Below are 20,211 nucleotides of genomic sequence, written 5' to 3' on the forward strand. Positions count from 1 at the left end.
TGGTCAAAATTGCTTCCAGGTTGACCTGCTTTCTGTTCTGCATAAATACCACCTGGAATAATTCACTTGCACTAAGTTCTTCTTTTAGAATTCTATTGGGTTTTAGAACATATGATTTGCTTTACCAGATGGTTAACATGGAACTGGACATTAATTCATAATATTGTTTTCAAACCTTTGGCCAGAGAGGTTCCTAAGACTGAGTTTGGCAGAACACAGTTATGTTTGTAGTTTTGCTTTTGGCTCTTGAAGGTGGAAGCCCATGTTTTTACATGACAACAAAATAGTAGATTACTCTGATGGTCTGAAAAGTTAGAGAATTTCTAAAACCTCTTAGAGCTTTAGATGTTTCATTATTTGAGAGACGTTTTTATTTTTGTATATAATTAATAGTAATAAAGGCATTTCAAATATGTTCCTCTTTGTGGGATTTAGTTCTATAATGCTTCTCTGGGTCACTTCCTTTAAAAAGAAAATTTTAAAATTTTAATTTGGTTGTTGTTGTTGCTGTTTCTAACAGAAGAAACTTCCAAGGCCCATGTATATCACTAAGTTTTGAATCATGAATAAAATCCTCCATACCTAGATACCAAAGCAATTGCTGCAAAATCTGATTGACCTAAAATCTCTGGGACAAAAAGCAAAGACTAGTGAAAATAGCAGGTCAGCAACAGAAATGGGAAATCCATACATCAGCTCTGACTTTTCCCAGTGAGTGTCTGCAAGGTTTGTACTTTCTGTTCTGCAGGGAGGGAAGGCCCCTGAGGTTGACAGTAGGGAAGGGAAGATTCTGTGTTCCAGAAAGAGAGACAGAACTGCTTCAGCCGCTGCTGATTCTTTGCAAAGACAAAGAGGCTATCATGGGATTGGAAGACAGGCTGTTCATTCAAAGGTTTATGGCAATGCTGTCTGAAAGTTATTGCTGGTGTTTCCAGCATTTTACTATTCTACTCACTGGGGCTCAGTTTACAATAATGTGTCTTATTTAGCACATGACTAAAAAAGTGAGGGTTTGCCTTTCTCCCAAGGCTGCCAGGAGGTGAGAACTATATTAGATCTATTGTTTGTAGGAAGATGTTTACTGAAATCGGTTCTTGGGTTTAGGATCAGATTGCAAGGATGTCCAACAGTTTTCTTGGACAATCATGCATTGTGCTAAATCAGGATTAAAGAAAATTATTTTCTGTTCTTGCAGTGAAAATTGATGCAAATAGGAATAACAATGCCTTTCATGTTGCAGTCGTGTATTCTAGAGTGCTTTTAGGGTTTTTCATGAAATTATTTCACAACAGATGAGGAACTATGTGTCCTTTGTCCTTTCTGTCTTACTGAAATCCATTTCCAAATAGCTTTGTCTAATATCAGATTCTTTTTGGAGTGTTCTTTGAGTGTTCTTATTCACCAACATCCTGGAAGTCCAGGGAGCACATCATATCTGTTCAATTGCTGACTTCATGGTTGTGTCTCAACAAATTTCACTCTTTCCCATCCTCTCGAGAAGTTTAAAATGCTTTGAATTGCCAAGAGATTGTTTTAGGCCTGTTACAGTCAATAAAGCTTTAACATACAGCAGTAGACTTCAGTGTTGTAGCAATCTTCCATGCAGGCTCAGCTGACCACTGAGGCTGCAGCAATCACAGGATTGCTGCAATCACAGGATTGCTGCAATCACAGGATTGCTGCAATCAGTCTCAAGCTGGGCCAGGATAGGTCAGACAGGGAGGCAATAAACTTGAGCTGGCAGCCTAGAGGACCCAGCTTTGGAGCTGTCAGCAAAAAGAAGTGTCTGCATGTGTCCTGCTTTTCCTGGCTCTCTGTAGTATAATGAAAAAGCTTGTTGAGCTTTGCTCTGGAGTGTTGTGTTCCTATAAGCAGCACCTAGGGGTATATCATTTAACATACTATGTTCTACAAAACATATGAATTTATATATTCAAATGAGTTCAACACTCAGTAAAAGTGTTCCTGACTCTGGGAAGCCATCTGTGAATGAACTGAAGAGACAGGGAGATAGTAGCTTGCAGGTTATGGCTTACAGCTTGTCCTGATTACAGGAAAATATATTTGGTGGCTCATGAAGGAGTTAGTGGTGAGATTTCATTGTTAGTCATGACTGTTTTAAGCTGTTCAAATTGTAGAAGTAAAAGTCGGAAAATAGAGATTTTGAGAGCTCCCAGATGACAACTCAGAAATACCATAGTAGATTCTGGTTATTGAACTAAGTGAGGGCCTACTGCATCTCCCTCTTTAATTAGATGATTGTGCATCCTCCAAAGGAAATTCTGTGGTTGGCATATTTTAATAAATATGTTATAATTTGCTTCTGATCTTAGCACTGGTTTACTTAACTGTCTTTCTTTAAATGAGTCTTCAGAAAATTGCAGTTACATTTACTGAACTTCGTTTTCAGCAGCAAAACAAAGATTAAAGTTCTGCCATCTGCTGGTTTAATGGGGTTCAGCGGAGGCTTGTTGTCACTCCTGTGAGAGGGCATTGACTTGGGAGTTCAGATCCTCCTCTTAGTCCCAGGTAGAAACTCACAAACATGTATTGTCAAGGAATCCTACTGTTTTCTTGCAGAAGAAAAGCATTTGTTTGACTGTGCCACAGGAACTGAAGGAAAGGGACTTGAAGAAAAAATTGTCTGAGATAAGTAAAACTCTTCACTGCCAACACTGCACCTTCAGCACCAGACTATGTAATGCTTTTGGAGAATTTCTTCCAGAGTAGATAATCTGTGATCAGCTTATAGTTGCTGTACAGAGCATGAGAAAGAAAAACTGTTTGCACCATTGAAGTGGAAGGATTGTTCTTGTCCCTTTCAAGAGTAATGATATAACTTGCAGTAAATGCAGAAGTCTTTGCTGACCACCAGTGTCTTTCCTTGCATATTTGGAATAGTGTAGAGGACTAACCCAGACTAGATTCCTGTGAATGCTCATTTGAAAACAACCGATATTCAAAATGTTATTTAAACCTTTGGTGTATAGGTAATGTACATCACCCTTGCACACAGTAAGCCTGGACTTATGCTGTTCATAGTTTGTGTTGCAGTAGCACTAACACTCCCTTACTGAGCTCAGGACTCTGGCAGAACATGTTACTCATCTGATAGATCAGGATGAAGTGGGAGTAAACTAATACCAGAAAGTTGGTAGAAGAAACAATCTCTGGAGCCCAGGCAATTTACTATCTATCATGTGGCTAGTCTAAGACAGCAGTTTTCACTTTGCCCCTGTACCTGTCTAAAGAACTTGCACACACACTCCCTAACCCTTACCTAAGAGGAACCTGTTTCCTACTACATGCTTGCTACATGCATTTGGTGACTGGTAAATGTAACAACCTTGGATATTCACTGCAGCACTACACTTTCATTCCCTGTACTGATTAGTAATTGCTTGTAGTTGCTCTGGTATCTAAAACTTTATTAAAAACAAGGGGCACATTATAGAAAGCAATGGAAAACATGCTTTTTGAAAAGAGGTCCATATTTTATGCTGCTTATACATACATATTTTGCTCAAAGAGCATTAAAGACGCACAGAAGAGCAGTAGGAATTCCTTTGCTGCACCCTAATGGTGGACTTTTTTTCTGTAACATTTTACTTATTGTTATGCCTAAACATGAGAGACTGTTCTTAACTACTTTTCAGTGAAAAATTGGATACTGCCTATTCTCTCAAGATGTTTGTACTAATATTTTGCTTTTTGATTCCTCAATTTTCCCCCAGCAAATTAACATGCTGAATAAAACCGGCAATCACAATTTAAGAATACTCTACTTAGTTGCTTCCAAGGCTTCTTGAAGAGAGGAGATCAAATCTCCTATGACATAGCGCAGTCAGGATGGATGCTTCTTTGACATATTTTCCTGCCTCTGAGGGCAGAGAGCAAATGCATCATGACGGATTTACCCTGACCACTAGTGCAAGTGAGAGCACAAAGCCAAATTACATCTCACAAAAGTTGTCCTTTTCACCCATTTGCAAGTAGTTCAATTCTTTGCACACAAACACAGAAGAAGGGGATAACATAGCAAAGAACACAGAGGTTGATGGGCTTTTTTACCCTGTTTCTGAGCACAACATCTAGATGCCATGAGAGTGGGAAATCCTCTACTACTCTATGTGCAAATAGTACCTCTATTGGTAATCTCTCCAGTGAACAAACTCTCTCATTTACCAGAGACCTTAATGAAAAGCTGCAATTGTTCCAAGAGAAAGCTATCCAATGGGATCTCCTATGAAGTGTTACCAGGCCCTCAGTGCTTCATTTCCACCAGCGAAATCTCATTCACCTTTTTTATTCCTAATGCACTTCAACACTCCAGTGCTTAGATTTCCATTGTGTCAGTGGTCTGTGGTGGCAATCTGTTGCAGCAGACCTCTTGTTACTGGTAGAAATGAGCCAAGACACAGACTCTCATTTAACAAAGTGAAAAGGGTCCCAGTTTATTCTTCTCTTTAGAGCTTAGCCATCCTGACTCTGACTACAGCAAGCTTCTACTGTTGGTTTCTCTGGCAGACTCTGACTGCTGGCTATTTCCTGCTGGAAAATGACTCCAAGTATTTCCTTGCTGCCTCTGACCACAGACTTTCACCTAGCTCAACTATGACTCCAAGCCAGTCTCTTAACTCCATCAGACCCAGACTGACCTCACAGCAGATCTTTTTCAGCAGCAACTCTCTTTCTTGTTTTGTTCTTCTTTGTCTGTCTGGATTGTTCATTATTCCTCAGGGCTCCTCTACCTGCTCAAGGTCTTCTTCCTCAAGGCTCTCCCTGACTGGCCAACCCACCCCTTTTATCACACTTATCTTTATTAGTCACAGCTGCAACCCATTAAGGGCAAGGCTGTTCTTCTTTGGTATTTAGAACTACTGGGACTTATCAGGGGCAAGGTCACCTATATTTCCCCCCTTTTCTTTTAATTAAAAAAACATGTTTAAATAGACATATTTACATATTCTGCTTAGGATTAACAATTATACAAATATTTAAATAAAATACCTATGTTTTACTAGCATATAAAACTGCTCTGTTTCTGGTTCTTGAGCTGGTTTATCTCTCCGTAGTCAAGTTGGTGTCTCACAGCTCTCTGTGGGTCACCATATTGATGATTCTGTCTCTGGGAGCTCTGTTGCCGCTCCCGTGTTGCTGCTGGCTGCTTTCTCCATACCACCCTTCGCGCCCTTGGGTTGGAGCAGTGAAAGAGCCAGGTCCAGCAGGGTGCTTGCCAGTAGGCCGGGCATCTGTGCACCCAGCAGGAGCCAGGGGAACGTGGCACTGCCCCAGGACTCTGCTGGACTGCAGCCCTTCCTCTTTTTACAATCAAAACCCAGATTTCTGCAGCTCTTCTCCCAGCTATGCTATTTCTCATTTCTCACACCTCTTTTTTGGCCACTGTCTCCCTGCAACTCCAGGCCATGTTCCTTCCTATGACTCAAAAGCCATGTTCCTCCATAGCTCCTGGCTGTCTTATCCTCGGCAACTCTCGGGCTGCCTTATCTCTGCCTTCCTTCTTATCATGTCTTGTTGCTATCACGTCGATCACATCAGGCCATTGCCAGATGTACCAGGCGTTCTTCTTCAGGTATATGTCACAAGGAAAACATGCAGAAGCAAGAGAACTAATGTATTCAGGGGCTTACTATTCTTCAGTCATAACCAGCAAAACAGTGCTGCTGATCACTGATGCTGGTTTTGGAGTCTTTGGAGAAGTCAGATGCGAAAGTAGCAGAAGACCTTTTAGAAAACTTAGCTAAATTGTTTAGTTTAATGGATCCAAATTCTTGTAAAAGAGTGGCTTTCATATCCAGAGCACTAAAATAGTCCAGCGGGGAATCAGGAATACTTGGACATCCAAAACTACACCAGTTACTAGCTATTATCGTGTGGAGAGAGCAAAACTGTAGTGAATCTCAGTATCACTTGCACTCAACAGATGGTCAGGGCTGTGCAAATATGCTGGTGGAATACTCCTTGTCCCACAGATACCACAGTGGAATTCAGGCAATACTACAATTTCTCTGCTTGAAAAATAAGACCAGCACATCAGTTGTTTTTACAACATACACACAGAAAAATCCTTCCATAGAGAAGGGCCCGCCCTTTGTGCAATCACTGCTAAACTTCATCTGGTTTCTGTTGGCAGTTCATGGAGGAAAACTAACAGTACGAACAGTATTGTGTGAATAGTATCACAAAACTTCGCTGAAAAAAGACCCCCTGTATAATGAGTATCTAGATAGAATAGGACAGCTTTTCTTCAGAGTTCCACCCAAGCAGACCTCATCCTGGGGGGGATTGCTAGGAAGTCTTTTAAAACAGTCTCATGTGAACTGGGGAAGGTAATGACACAGAAGATGGTCAGGAAGACAGCAGTCCTGTTGAGCTTGACTGAATGTTGTTGTCATTGGCTGCTGTGTAAATCTGATGATTCAATGACTCTGAAGACACTTTTGGAATTTGAATCCTGTTTCCTGGCTTCTAAAAGAAGGGCTCTTCTGGTCTTTTAGAAATGATTGCTGCAATGCTTATACTGTCAGTCTGTATTATTTATGGGGGAAAAGAAAAAGAAAAAAAAAGAAGGAAGCCAACAAAGAGTAGCCAAACAAACCAATCAGAGCAGTTGCTGGGACTGATTAAACAGTTTCTGATGCAGTATTTCCTTTTGCACAGTCTTTCAATAAAGCATAAACATAGGGCTTGTTCTTCACGGCCTACCCAATACCATCTCTGTTCTGAGAAAGCCTCCTTGCCTTCTGCCCTCTTCCAAGGAAGATCTTGAAAGGCAGGGAATGCAATTGAATAATTGATTTGCAATGCTAGTGCCAAAAGTACTCTGAGACAAGCCGAGCAGCATAATTTGAGATACACATCCAAGAGACATTGATACAAGGACTTGCTTCCAGTGCCATGAGTAACATACACACCCTTCAGACTGCATGCTCCTCTTCCTCAAGGCTCCTCTACCTCCTTAAGGTCCTCTTCCTCAAAGAGGAAGGATCTCCCTAATCAGCCAACCTACACCTTTTATCACACTTACCTTTATTAGTCACAGCTGCGACCCATTAAGGGCAAGGCTATTTAATTAGTACAACTGTGACTTATTGGGGGTGAGGTCACTTATAATCCCTTCTTCTACAGCTACAGCAATCTGCATGATTCATGGTTATGCTGTCCTGTAACCAGCCTGTAGGTGACTCCCTGGATTTGGGATGAGCTTTCAGCTTCTTTCCAGGCCCGTCACAGCTTTGGTGCTGGAGGTGCTGGTGCCTGTTCCTATATTGGAATGCACAGGTGCAGTGGTAGGCCCATTTTTAAGTTGGATGCTCATTTCTTTTGGCCCATGGGGAATTTAAAGACATCAGTTCTGCAATAATAAGGGTCATTGCCCCTTTTCCTTCCCTGGCTGATCCTCTGGAATGTCACACTGTTGCCCAAGCTATTGGCTGCCCTGCACACCTTGAAAATTTCTATCAATGACTGCCAGTTGGTTCTGTTCAGTTATGTCACAGAGAACACAAGCAAGTTTTTAATTGTTTTACTTGCAGCATAGGTTGGAAAACTCACATTCTTTCTGAAATCTTGAACTAAGTTACACATTGTGAAGTTTCATCTGTATAACAAGGTGAAGAAGCAAGACAACAGTCCTGCTGGGAGAATGTGGGGAACTGCTTTAATACCAAACTTGGGTCTAACCATAAGGTTGCCCCTGCTCTGAGCTACAGAGTCCTCTCCTATTCCACATTATTCAATGAAATAAACACCTACAAAACCAGTGCTTGCAGCAGCTTACTCATTAATTATCTTTCCATTAATCAACCATGGACTGCACTCAACAGAACCCATTTTAGTTACAAACTGTTAGAGAACAGAAGAAGGAAATGTTGTGGTAACCAGGGATAGCAAATGGGGACTTGGCACATAACAGACCAGTTTATTTTTTACAGATAGAAATACACTGCTGCCTCTCTTTCTGTTTTCCTTATTGTGGAACATAGCATTTCCAAGTCAGTGCTTTCCTGATCAGGGAGTGTTTACTTCTGTTCAGCTGTACCAGAGGAGAGCAGTGATCCACTGGTGAGGGGCAGCTGGCTTTAGCACAGCACTCCCATTACAGAGGACACCAAAGGTGCACAGAAGAACTGCTGCAGACTGTGCTGGAGCCAGCACAATAGCATGCCCCTTAGCACCAGCCCAGATGCTGCTCCAAGAGAACATGGGGGGCCCTGCAGGTGTAAGGTTATATGCAGTGCCAAGTGCCTCTTCCCAGGGTGATACTGAGGAGGTTGAGGTCTGGCTGAGGTGTAGGGCTGAGGTACAGAGCTGCCTGGTGCAGAAGCCATGGGAGAAGGCAGCAGACCACATAGCACCAGGGAGGATGACCAGGAAGGCAACAGGATCCCTCCAAGGAGGTGCCTGTGCAGAGGTGAGTGCTGGAGCCCTCTGCAGCAATGATAGGTGCAGGACTCTGGCTGAGTGAACAGCGCTTTGATTCAGGCATCACCGCCAGTCAGCTCTGCTGTGCACACCCAGAGAACTGTGCCAGGCCTTTGACTTCACAGGAACCAAGGAATCTACACCACAACTTATCAGGGCCTAACAGAATCATCCTGAGTAGGACTAGCCAAAACTTAAACTGCTGTGGCTGTACTCCTGCACCAAGGCAGGTTAACTACAAATCAACCACCTTACGTTATAGACATCTGTAGCCCCACCCTTGAGGCCATTGTGTTCTCCTGTACAGCAGTGGGCTGTAGTTGTTTAATTACATTACTATTTAATTATCACTCAATAATTGTTTAATTATAATTTTATAATTATTTTATCATCAACAAACCCCTTTAACTCCACAGTGATGTCTTATTTTAAGAATTTATCTTCAATAACTGCTTAAGAGGTGGGACAGCTAAAAGGCAAGGCTGGACTCTGTAGTAGATTTGGACTAGCAAGGTGGGAAAGTTGAGACTCCCAAGGTGGAAATGTTGGGAGCTTATAACTCCTGGCAACAGGAGAATGACTCTTTCTGGTCATGCAAGTATGAACTGAAGGCACTCGTGCAATACTCTGACAACAAATAAACAGAAACAAGCTTGGTTGGGAGACATGTGAGCCCCTCACAAGGACAGAGCAAGTCATGGTGGCTGGAGACTTTACTTTTGCTGACCTCTCTGTCTCAGAAGGTTTGCTGCTTGTCAGGGCCTTTGATCTGGGGTGCTTTTGTCAAGCCCGCAGATCACAACCTCCTGTCATCCATGTGGGCACCAGTGACACAGCCAAAGGAGGATCTCATGCATGAACACAACACATCACTCTGGAGTCTAGCATAAATGGTATTTCTTTTACAATTTTTGCTGGGAGTAGATCTCTCCCGTACACCAACAGGTACTGTCAGGCATAGAAATAAATATATTTATAAATATTTATATTATAAATATATTTATTGTGTGTATATATATATATATATATATATATATATATATATATATATATATATATATATAATATTATATATTATTGATATATTTATATATTTATAATATATATTATAAATATATTATAATAGATTTATATTATAAATATATCATATACACATACATTAAAAAAGGGTGTTTTATATACTGGGTTTCTGATACATTATTAGAGTGTAGAATCAGAAATTGCAATGTGGTTTTAACGACAAGACTTGGACATTTTCTTTTCAGAGTGCACAACTCTTATTAACCCTAACAGCAATCTGTTATTCCATATGTGGGTGTTCTGCATATTTTGCATGTCAGAATGCATTAAGGTACTCTATTCATAAGAATTGCTGTCATGTTCCCTAGGTCCAGAGACAAAACATGACTAAAGAAGTTAAACTGGTAATCCTTTACAATAAAAAAATAAATCAAACCTTAGCTGTTTTTTGGTTGATTGGTTGGTGTATATCTCCCAGAGAAGTGATTCATTAACTCTGAGCAAATCCTTTATGTACTCTGTCAGGAAGTTATTCTAAAACTTAAGAGCTGGAAATAAGCTATTAAATATTAAAATCAGTGTATTTGAAGCACAAATAATTTGCCTGTCATATCATCATATTTGCTAGCTGTCTGGGCCTTAAATTTCAACCTTTTGACTTTGCTATGTTGTTACACAGTTTTCTTTACTTTCAGCTCTGATATGGTTTATTATTTACTAAGTCTTAGTTTTGTTAGCAGAACTAGGGAAACTCCTGATATAGTAAGGAGTCTAAATGCTAAAATAAAGTATGAGTTCTACAGTTATGTCTGCTTCTGATAAATGCATCTATGTTTTCATTAAATACTTATTACTGCTGACTATAATGATTTTGGTGAAATAAAGATGGTTTTCTTGATGGGATTTCCATAGGGGTTTTTTCCCCCACAACAGATGGATGAATTTGTACGGAAGGATTTTCTTCTAAATCTCTGTACCTATGTGAAAAGTATGCATATATTTGATATATAAACATTAATACGTAATTTTGTTTAGATTATGCAGTCTAATGTGTCCCTTATTATAACCCTTATTTGAAAAGGTATAGTTAATCTGGGAATCAAATAAAAAGTTGAAAGACATACCATATCTTATAACTTGGAACTGATCAAGAACTTTGCTGGTTTTCCATAGCAGGGCTCTTGCTTCTCTTATTCAGGGGTTGTTGGTGCTTTTAACTAACAAGTCAGCACTTGATTTATTTCTAGTGTGATTAGAACAGTTTTTTTAAAGACTTTCTTTCAGAAAGGAAGTAACTGTAGAGCTATTATGAAGAAAAAAAAAAACAAAACCCAAAACCAAACTAATTATGTGCTAGGTACTAACCCTTTTTTCTCTCTCTTTTTTTTTTTTTTTTTTGTAGTGTAGGTATAAGAAATTGAATTTCTCTTTTATTTTCCATTTCAAGACAAAGAGTGCATAAACCTGATCTAATACTTTTATTGTCTCTTCAGCTGTGAGATTTTGGGAAAAAAAGAAAGGTATCCTATTTAAATGAACATCAGGATTTACCTTTAATTCAGATATCACCAACTTGAAGAGGTGAAAAAACTGCAAATCTGAAACCTCTCTTGCCTAGGAAGATGATACTTCATGAGCCACTTCCTTTCATGTGCAAAAAGAAGCATTATCCCTCAGTTTCCAAATATTGATGTGCTGGTTTAAACCAATAAAACCAACCCCCTTGTGGCTCTTCTTCCCTGCTGGTTGCCAACAGGAGGGCACATTCAAAGCTTTGGTTCTTTGAAGCCACAATTAATTTTAAACTTTCCTTTTCAACCTCCACATATGGTTTGTGTCATTCCTCTCTTCCAATTACTTGCAGTAATGAAGGGAATTCAGAAAAAGAAGTCAACAATGCAGAAGATTTCAGTAATCTAGAAACACTTTTGCTTATGGCTCTATGGGATAAGTACCACTGGATTTCACCCTTCCATAATTCACCAACACACAAAGAACACATTTTATAGAAACAGAAACTTAGCAAGCTTCTCCAGCATTTGGGAAGCTAATGACTCCCACTCCTATCATGTCAGTGGATGCATGAAATTGTTCATCGCTCTCTGAGAAACAAGGAAATGGGAAGGCCAGGACAGACCACTAAAAAACAGCACCGCTCCATCTGCTTTTCATCCACTACTTCCATATTTATACAGTCTTATAAAATCCTCTGGATCTCACCTGGACCTGACATGGTTACTTATTTTCAGGTTTTTTGAAGCTTGCTTACAAATAAATTGCTTCATGAAAGAATTGAGTAACTGAATTTCATCATTCTGAGTGACAAGAGAGCTCTGGTATAATGAACTGTGTTCCTTAAAGGATAAAAACATGATGTGATATTGACACTTCATCAAACTTATTTAATCCTGTACATAAATTTGGGATGATGTACCAGAACTTTCACTTCTCAGTTGTAGCAAAGGCTTTCTATCTGTCACAGTATGTTTTCTCCCTAGATATAAAGAGTACAAGAAGGTTACAAAAGGCTCAGAAGATCCAAGGTTCAAAGTTTGCTCCATTTACCAGAAACTCCTCTACCAAGCCAAGAAACTTGTAAAAATGACAATTTTTCTGTACTTCCTGCCCAGGAGTTGCATAATTTGAGTTTAATGAAGTTATAGAATCCAAAGTGACACAAAATGTTTATCAGGATGTAAAAAGAAGTAAATTTTCTTTTCAGAGGCCTTACATTTTTTTTCCTAATCTTGTTTTACTACTCTTGTCAAAACAAAGACAATGGATGTTCAAAGAATTTTGTTTTTATCTTGAGGCACTTTTTTATTTAAAAAAATATAAAGGTATACTTAAGAAATGGTAGTTTTATCCTGTTTGTTTCATCTTTCAGTTACCAGCCTGTCAAGCAACAACTCCTGCATGAGGAAAAAACCACTTCTAATAAGTTATCACATTTGTGAATGTGAGAGCTCCAGTAATAATTCTTTACTTCACTTTTTTTCTACTGTCTAGGGCAGCAGGTGTGCTACACATGTGAAATGGGTGGCTAGCCTTCCACTGCTGCCATACTCCACGGCTGCTGGCAGCAGATGTTTTGGCAGACTTAGCTGATGACAGCCCTTGGATGGTTTAGGTTGTTTTGACAGGTTATACAGATTGCTCAGAGATAAGATGAGAAATTAAAGCACAAAAATTTTAGTTCTTTCCCCTGTGTTACAACTTATAAGTATTTATCTGGAGAGTCAGTTGTTAAAAAATAGCCACAATTGCACACTTACTTGATATCTAAACTACAAAAACTACTATTCTCCAGTCTTCTATCAAAGAAACCTTGTAACTACCTGCCTGGATAAGTGATTCAGTAGTGTATGTAATTATTTGTTAATTGAATGCATTTTCACCTTTTTATTAAAAGATTAATTGATTATTTCCTCAGGCTTTTGAAACAGTCAAATTCTGATACGATTATAAGGTAGTTCCCCAGATTGTAGGAAAGACATGTTCACATGAGTTTCAGCTTTCCAAATCTTGGGCCTCTGACTCTTAAGAGGGGAAGAACTATTAGATCAATACAAAAGAAACACATTTAAAGAGGACAGGCTAGGTTGAAAAAAAAAGGCAAGACAGGTCAATGCAACTTAACCTGCCCCTATGCTTGACTGCCTTTAAGGTAAAGAGGTTTCTCCTCAAATCCAGCCTGAACACCTAGTTTGAAGTTGTGCCATTTGCCTGTAAAGAACCTTGATCTTTCCTCATTAAAACCTCGGTGTCAGTAGTACTGGGGTGCTAGGAGATCTCCTGGTAACTGTCTGTTCTTCAGGCAGAGTCCTGCTCCCTCAGCCTTCTCTGCACAGGATAAGTGCACCAACCCGTAGCCACCCTCATGGTTCTCCAGTGAACTTGCTCCAGCAGTTTGTCATGCTCTTCCTTTATGGAGGTCAAAACTGAATGCAATAGTCTAATATTGTAGTGCTCGGAAGACAGTAATAGTCCCTTCTCTCAGCTGACTAGCTGTGTTCCTGGACAGCACAGGATACTGTTGATCCTGGTTGCTGCCAGTGTGCACAGCTGGCTCATTGACAACCAAGACACCCAGGACCTTTTCTGCAGTGCTACCCTGCTGTCTGCTCATTTGGAGGTCAGAGAAGGTGTGTCCCCTGACAGACAATGATGGTAACAATGATTGAGAGGAAAGCTGAGGTACTCAACAATTTCTTTCGCCGCAGTCTTCAGTGGTAACCCCTTTCCCACATCTCCTGAGTGGACAAACAGCAAGATGGGGACTGTGGGAGCAAAGTCTCTCCCACTCTAAGTAAAAATCAGATTTGTGGCCACCTGAAGAACTTAAAAGTCTACGGGAGCCAAGGAGATGCATCCTAGAGTCCTGAGGCAACCAGCTGATGTAGTTGCCAAACTCCTCTCCATGACATTTGAAAAGTTGTGGCTGTCAGGTGAAATCCCAGGTGACTGGATAAGGGAAAACATTGTACCCATCTTTAAAAAGGGTAGAAAGGAGGACCCCTGGAACAGCTGACCTGTGAGCATCACCTCTGTGCCTGGGAAGATCATGGAACAGATCCTGCTGGAAGCTGTGCTAAGGCACATGGAGGACAGGGAGGTGATTTGCGACAGCCAGCATGGCTTTACCAAGGGCAAGTCCTGTCTGACCAGCCTGCAGGCCTTCTGTGATGGAGTGACTCCACTTGTGGACAAGGGAAGGGCAGCAGATGTCATTTATCAGGACTTTGACATGGTTCCCCACAACATCCTTCCCTCTAAAATGGAGAGAGATGGATTTGATGGGTGAACTGTTACATGGATAAGAAATTGGTGGTATCCAGAGGGTATGAGTTCCCTCTCATACCTCAACAGCTCAGAGTTCCAATGGACATCAGTAACCAGTAACCAGTGGTATCCCTCAGGATCTGTATTGGGACCATTGTTATTTCATAGATTAAGTGCACCCTCATCAAATTTGCAGGTGACGCCAGGCCAAATGCTGAGGCTGACATTCCTGAAAGACAGGATGCCAACCAGAAGCACCTGTACAAGCTCAAGAAGTGGGCCCATGGAAGTGTCATGTGGACCAACAAGACCAAGTTCAAGGTGCTGCACCTGGGTCAGGACAACCCCCAGTATCAGGGGACAGGCTGGGGATGAGCAGATGGAGAGCAGCCCTGTGAGAAGGACTTGGGGGTGCTGGTGGGTGAGAGGCTGGACATGACCCAGCCATGGGCACTCCCAGCCCAGAGAGCCAAACGTGTCCTGGGCTGCATCCAGAGCAGCGTGGGCAGCAGGGGAGGGAGGGGATTCTGCCCCTCTGCTCTGCTCTGGGGAGAGCCCACCTGGAGCCCTGCATCTAGCTCTGGGGTCCCAGCACAGAGAGGACATGGACATGTTGGAGTGAGTCCAGAGGAGGGGCTGGACCCTCTTGGGTCCACCAAGATGATGAGAGGGATGGAGCATCTCTCCCACAAGGAAAGGCAGAGAGAGTTGGGATTGTCCAGCCTGGAGAAGAGAAGGCACCTAAATGTAGACTTCCAGTAGCAGAGAGGAGCTTACAAGAGAGCTCTAGAGACTTTAAGAATAAATAAAGGTGTGTATTGGCAGAAGGAGGAAATTACTTCAAACTGAAAGAGAGTAAGTTTAGTTCAGATATTACAAAAACAATTATATTCTGTGAGGGTAATGAGGCACTCGAAAAAGTCACCCAGAGATGCTGGGGATGCCCCAGCCCTGGCGGTGTTCATGGTCAGGCTGAATGGGACTTTGAGCAAATTGGCCCAATGAAAGGTGTTCCTGAACCGTGTAATGTCTGCCGTGTAATGTCTGCTCCCTCAGCTTGGTGTCATGTGTGAGGTTGACATCCCCTGACAATACTCTGTCACCTTCTCATGGTCTTGATAAACATGCTGAATGCCCAGGGCGCAGGAGAGACCGCTGTAACACTCTTCCCATTATGGGCCTCCAGGCAGAGTTCAAGTATGACCCATCAACTCATACCTTCTGAGTTCAACCATCCAACCTGTTTTTTACCTATCTCCTTGTCCACCCATGCGGAACCGTAACACTCCACTATGGATACAAGAATATTGTGGGAGACAAGTCATAAACCTTGCTGAAGTCAAGGATACACTAGTGTCACCTCCTACACAGATTTACACATTTGCCATGGAAAGCAATCAAGTAGGTTGGGCATCATTGACCATTGTCAAATCCAATATTGGCCGTTCCTCTGTCTTTTTCCCCATGAGCCCAGAAATGTGTTCCAAGAGGCCTTGTATTATGATTTCTAAAAAGACTGAAGCAAGGCTGAGTTTGTGGAAGACAGGACCTATCATTATGTGCTTTGGCTGATTCATTGCATTCAGCAGACACACATCTTCAAACACAGGGGTTTCACACTGCTACCCTCTTCCCTTTCCTCCTGCGTATCTAAGACTTTGTACAGCCCCTGTGGTATCTTAGATGTTTTCTAAATCATGTTTGTAGAAGCAATTAGAAGTATTTGAAAGCTTATCTATGCAACTACTCACTCTTTCTCCCACCATAAAAAGTCGTATTACACTTTCTTTGGTCTCTTAATTATTTATACTGTTTCTCCTTGAGAAGGTCAAATCCTTCTGATCATAACTACTTTCATATTCACAACACAGGAAGGAGACACACAGTAAGAGCAGTAGAAACTAGAAGATGCTAACAAATTTTAGAACTTTACTGTTGGTCTACAGGACAAGGATTTATTACAGAAGAGGTTTATTACACCAGCTTATTACACTTCACCAAATACAGATAAATCAGAACCAGGAACAAAAATTTTAACCACCCTTTGTTGTCTCTCATTGCTTAATGGAGGTACCTGGATGCTGTTTTGAACAGCTGAGTGGAGATTCCCAACACAAAGTTGAGATCAAGACAAGTTGAGATACACAAAATCCAAAGTGATAGCCTCCTTTCTTGTCCCACCCTACTCCATCCATAATAAGTTACCCAACATAATAAGTCACAGAAACAGAGGCATTCCAGAGACTAGCATCATAGAAACATGCAGGTCTGTAAACATTTTCCAAACTAGCAACAAGAAGGTTAACTGAACAAAGGACAAAAAAAGCCCTGTGTTATGGAGGAGGGAGACTTGGCAGAACCCTTTATCTTTTCTCATGAAGTCAGAGATGTTGAGTGTAGAAGGCAAAACCTGTGGGAAATCATTTTCTTCTGCCAATGCATCATCACAAATCTTCCTGAGGTGGAGCTTTGTGTTCTCTAAAATGGTATGACGAAAAGATAGCAAAACCTTCCAGATTAATGTCGTGGCAAAACACTGGATGTCTTACCTCTGAGTCCAGAGAAGGGCAATGAAGATGGCAAAGGGGCTGGAGAACAAGTCTTCCAAGCAGCGACCGAGGGAGCTGTGGCTGCTCAGCCGGAGAAAAGGAGGCTCAGGGGTGACATTATCAAATCAATCTCTACAACTCCCTGAGGGGAGCGTGTGGCTAGGTGGGGATCGGCCTCTTCTCCGAGGCAGCTAGAGACAGCAGAGAGAACCTATTCTCTAGCTGCGCCAAGGGAGATTTAGGACGGACGCTAGGCGGAGTTTCTCCACAGAACGCGCGGCCAGAGGCCGGGCCGGGCTGCCCCGGGAGCAGTCGGAGGGAGGACGGGCCGGGCCGGGCTGCCCAGAGAGGTGTTGGAGGACAGGCCAGGCTGCCCCGGGAGCTGTTGGAGGACAGGCCGGGCCGGGCTGCCCAGAGAGGTGTTGGAAGACAGGCCGGGCCGCCCCGGGAGCAGTCGGAGGACGGGCCGGGCGCGGCGCTGAGGGCGCGGGCGGCAGGGGGCAGCGCGCACCGCCCGCCGGCGCTGCCGCGGCGCCGCCCCCGCCCGCCCCCGCCACCGCCCCGGGGCGGAAGCGCGGGCGGGCGAGCGGCGGCCGGCGCGGAGCGCGCGGAGTGGGCGCCCGGCAAGAATGGCGGACGGGGCGCGCTCGCTGCGCGGCAGCGGCGGCGGTAGCAGCGGCGGCAGCCCGGCCTCCAGCCCGGTGCTGGGCGGGCGGGGCCGCGCCGCGGCGGGGGGCAGCAGCCCGCCGGGCCACGCGTTCCGCAGGGTGACCCTGACCAAGCCCACCTTCTGCCACTACTGCACCGACTTCATCTGGGGGCTGGCCGGATACCAGTGCGAGGGTAAGGGGCTGCCGGGGCGGCGGCGGCGGGACCTGCCGGGGACGCGACCGGGACGAGGTGGGGGGGAGGAAAAATTGCCTAAACCCACTGCTGATAAAAACTCTATTCACAATTAGTATCAACAAACTATAGTACTAAAATCTAATTTTAAAATCTAGTGCAAAACCACAGTACTAAAACGCAATACTGAAATTCATTAATAAAAACAGTGCATTCCATCACAAAAAGAAGTGTCTAAAGGCAGTAATCAAAATTCTAGTAATAGCCTAATAATAACAGTCGTAAAATGCAAAAATCAAGTCTGAAAACTAGAGTCGTGCTGAAATTTCTGTTCCTATTTTAAATTATAGGAGTAACTAATAATAATAATAATAATTCCTAACAAAAATATCGTAAAACCGGAGATGTGTCACTGCTCACTCGTGTGTGGTGACACCGGTGTGTGCGGTGATCCAGCAGTGTCCCAGCCATCCTGGGGCAGACACACTGTGAGCCGCCATGCACCCAGCAGGCTCACGGTGGGTCCATCTCGGGGGCACCCTTACCTGCTGAAATGCCTGATCCCATGGGGAATCTGAGACCTGTGTGGAGTTTGAACCTTTTAAACCTTGGCTGACGCCAGGAAGGGGAGAAGGAATTGCTAGGTTTCCCTGCTGGACTACGAGGCAGCCGAGGTTCTTGGAACAGATAAAAATTATGACTTGTTCTGATGCAGCAAAATCCAGTGGTGTCATAGCAAAAAGAGTGGATCTCTGTGTCCCTCTTTAAAGGAAAACAAACACACCACTACCAACAACAAAAAACCCGAACAAAACAGCACAAAACATGATGTCTTCATGAGCATTTGCAGTCCAGCTGGCTTGGGTTGCAGCTCCCAGGCCAGGTCCAAAGAGTCAGGTTGTACAAGAGCCTCATTGTTTGGGTGGGTGTCAAACAAGGCTGTAGGTGTAGAACAAGTACCCTGCAGTTCTTGAAATAGCTCCTGCCTTTTGTCATTGCCAGGGGTAAAGAGAGTGCTGGATTAAGTTGGGTGGAAGTCATGTTCCTGTGTGGTGCAAAGCAAGTCTTGCAAGGATGGTTTTTTAATTTGCTTAAAAGTTTTCTGAGAGAAATATTATTCTGTCTGTGTAGCATAAGGTCATTGCTTATCCTAATAAGCAACAAAGCTCCGAGCTCACATGATAATTTCTTTTATTGTGAAAATGCACAAAGCCAGTCTTCTGTGTTCTCTTCTATCACTGACTTAAAAAATGGTAAATTTTTTGAGTCCTAAAACTGGGCATTCAGGTGCCAGTTTGTCAGTTAAAGATCTGAATAGTTTTGGTAATGCTAACAGCTAATGCTTGCAAAATGTGAAAGGACGAGAATGTCTCACTTTTTTTTTTTATGCACTCACATAAAACATACTTAAAGGTAGTGTATTCCTGCAAGTTTCATTTAGGATTTTTTCCTAGTTTTCCACTGCAGTTGGTGTTCTGGAACTTTTCTTCCCCTTTGGCTTTTCCAGCTGAATTCTGGATAAGCATCTTTAGCACCACTTTCTAATGACCATGTGCTGATGGGGCACTTCCAAGCTGCATGGTTAAAATATCTCTTTTAAAACTACATCTGAAAACTCCACCCAAAGTAAGTCACCTCTGTGAGAGGTAATACAAGAGAGGGGAAATACTCTCAGTTTCCATTAGCTCTAACATTTTCTGCTCAGAGTGTGCAGGAAAACCCTGTAATGGCACCTGGCACAGCAGTCTCCACTGGGTGAAGAATAAGAATTGGGGTTTTTTTGTTTGCTTGGGTTTTTTTGTTTGTTTTTTGTCCTTTCATCTGTTTTCAACCAGCTATGCTTAGAGTCATGTTTGTCTTTCCAACAACTTGCTGCTAAATAACAAATCTCAAAACCACCTGATGGATCATTTGCTCATGTGTCTGCTGTTGTCAAGTTCCAAGTTATTTAATAATGCTAATATGATTTCTTAAATTCCATTTTACTGTTATCTCCTTGTCACATTTACTTTAACTGATGGAGTTTGATCACTGCACTTTAGAAAGTGATAGAAGGAGTGCCAGGCTGTTAAAACAAAAAAGTAACCCACCCAGCTATTAGAGAAGGAAATGTTTTCTGTAGACTTGAAAAACATGGTAGATGATTGCTATCTCCTTTTTTTTCTCTGCAGAGAGTCTGGGTTTGCAGGTGTAATTGCAGCTGTCTTTGGACTCGGTTTGATGAACCACCTAAAGGCTTATGAAGCCATCAAAGGGCCTTTTTCTAAGTAGATTTGCGGTGGTTGCTCTTCCAGATCTGTAGGTTCAGATGTTCAGTCTCCTGATGCTGTTTGTGTTGACGTTCCCTGAAGCTGGTTATTACCAAAACAGAAAGCTTCCAATCTTTGAAGGGAACTAAACACGCTTATAATGTGACTCCTCCAGTTATTGAAAGGAAAGGAAAAAAAAAATAAGCATATAAAAAAAGCCCACCTCTTATCTGTCATTAGTTTGAGTAGCTGTATGGCCTAAATCACCGGGATTTTTGTTTTAATTGTGATTGAACTTTAGACTCTTGGAGAATGCCATCTTC

At 42.4% G+C, this 20,211-nt stretch overlaps 2 protein-coding genes and 1 pseudogene across 2 annotated transcripts in view; 2 read left to right on the top strand and 1 right to left on the bottom strand.

The window, feature by feature from the left end:
* Positions 1-17,145, bottom strand: part of ACO1 (aconitase 1) — a 55,504-nt gene extending 38,359 nt beyond the window's left edge. Inside the window, exon 1 of the mRNA XM_054517868.1 lies at positions 16,797-17,145. The gene's annotated coding sequence lies outside the window, so the exon portion shown is untranslated. The remainder of the gene's footprint in view (positions 1-16,796) is intronic.
* On the top strand, positions 5,427-6,403 carry LOC118699673 (Golgi to ER traffic protein 4 homolog; annotated as a pseudogene).
* Positions 17,146-17,425: 280 nt separating the features above from the next.
* The window catches only part of DGKQ (diacylglycerol kinase theta), an 88,219-nt gene continuing 85,433 nt past the window's right edge, over positions 17,426-20,211 (top strand). The window contains exon 1 of the mRNA XM_036403770.2: positions 17,426-17,639. Within this exon, the coding sequence (XP_036259663.1) occupies positions 17,426-17,639 (214 nt within the window). The remainder of the gene's footprint in view (positions 17,640-20,211) is intronic.

This window comes from Molothrus ater, chromosome Z (assembly GCF_012460135.2).
Source record: "Molothrus ater isolate BHLD 08-10-18 breed brown headed cowbird chromosome Z, BPBGC_Mater_1.1, whole genome shotgun sequence".
Taxonomy (NCBI): domain Eukaryota; kingdom Metazoa; phylum Chordata; class Aves; order Passeriformes; family Icteridae; genus Molothrus; species Molothrus ater.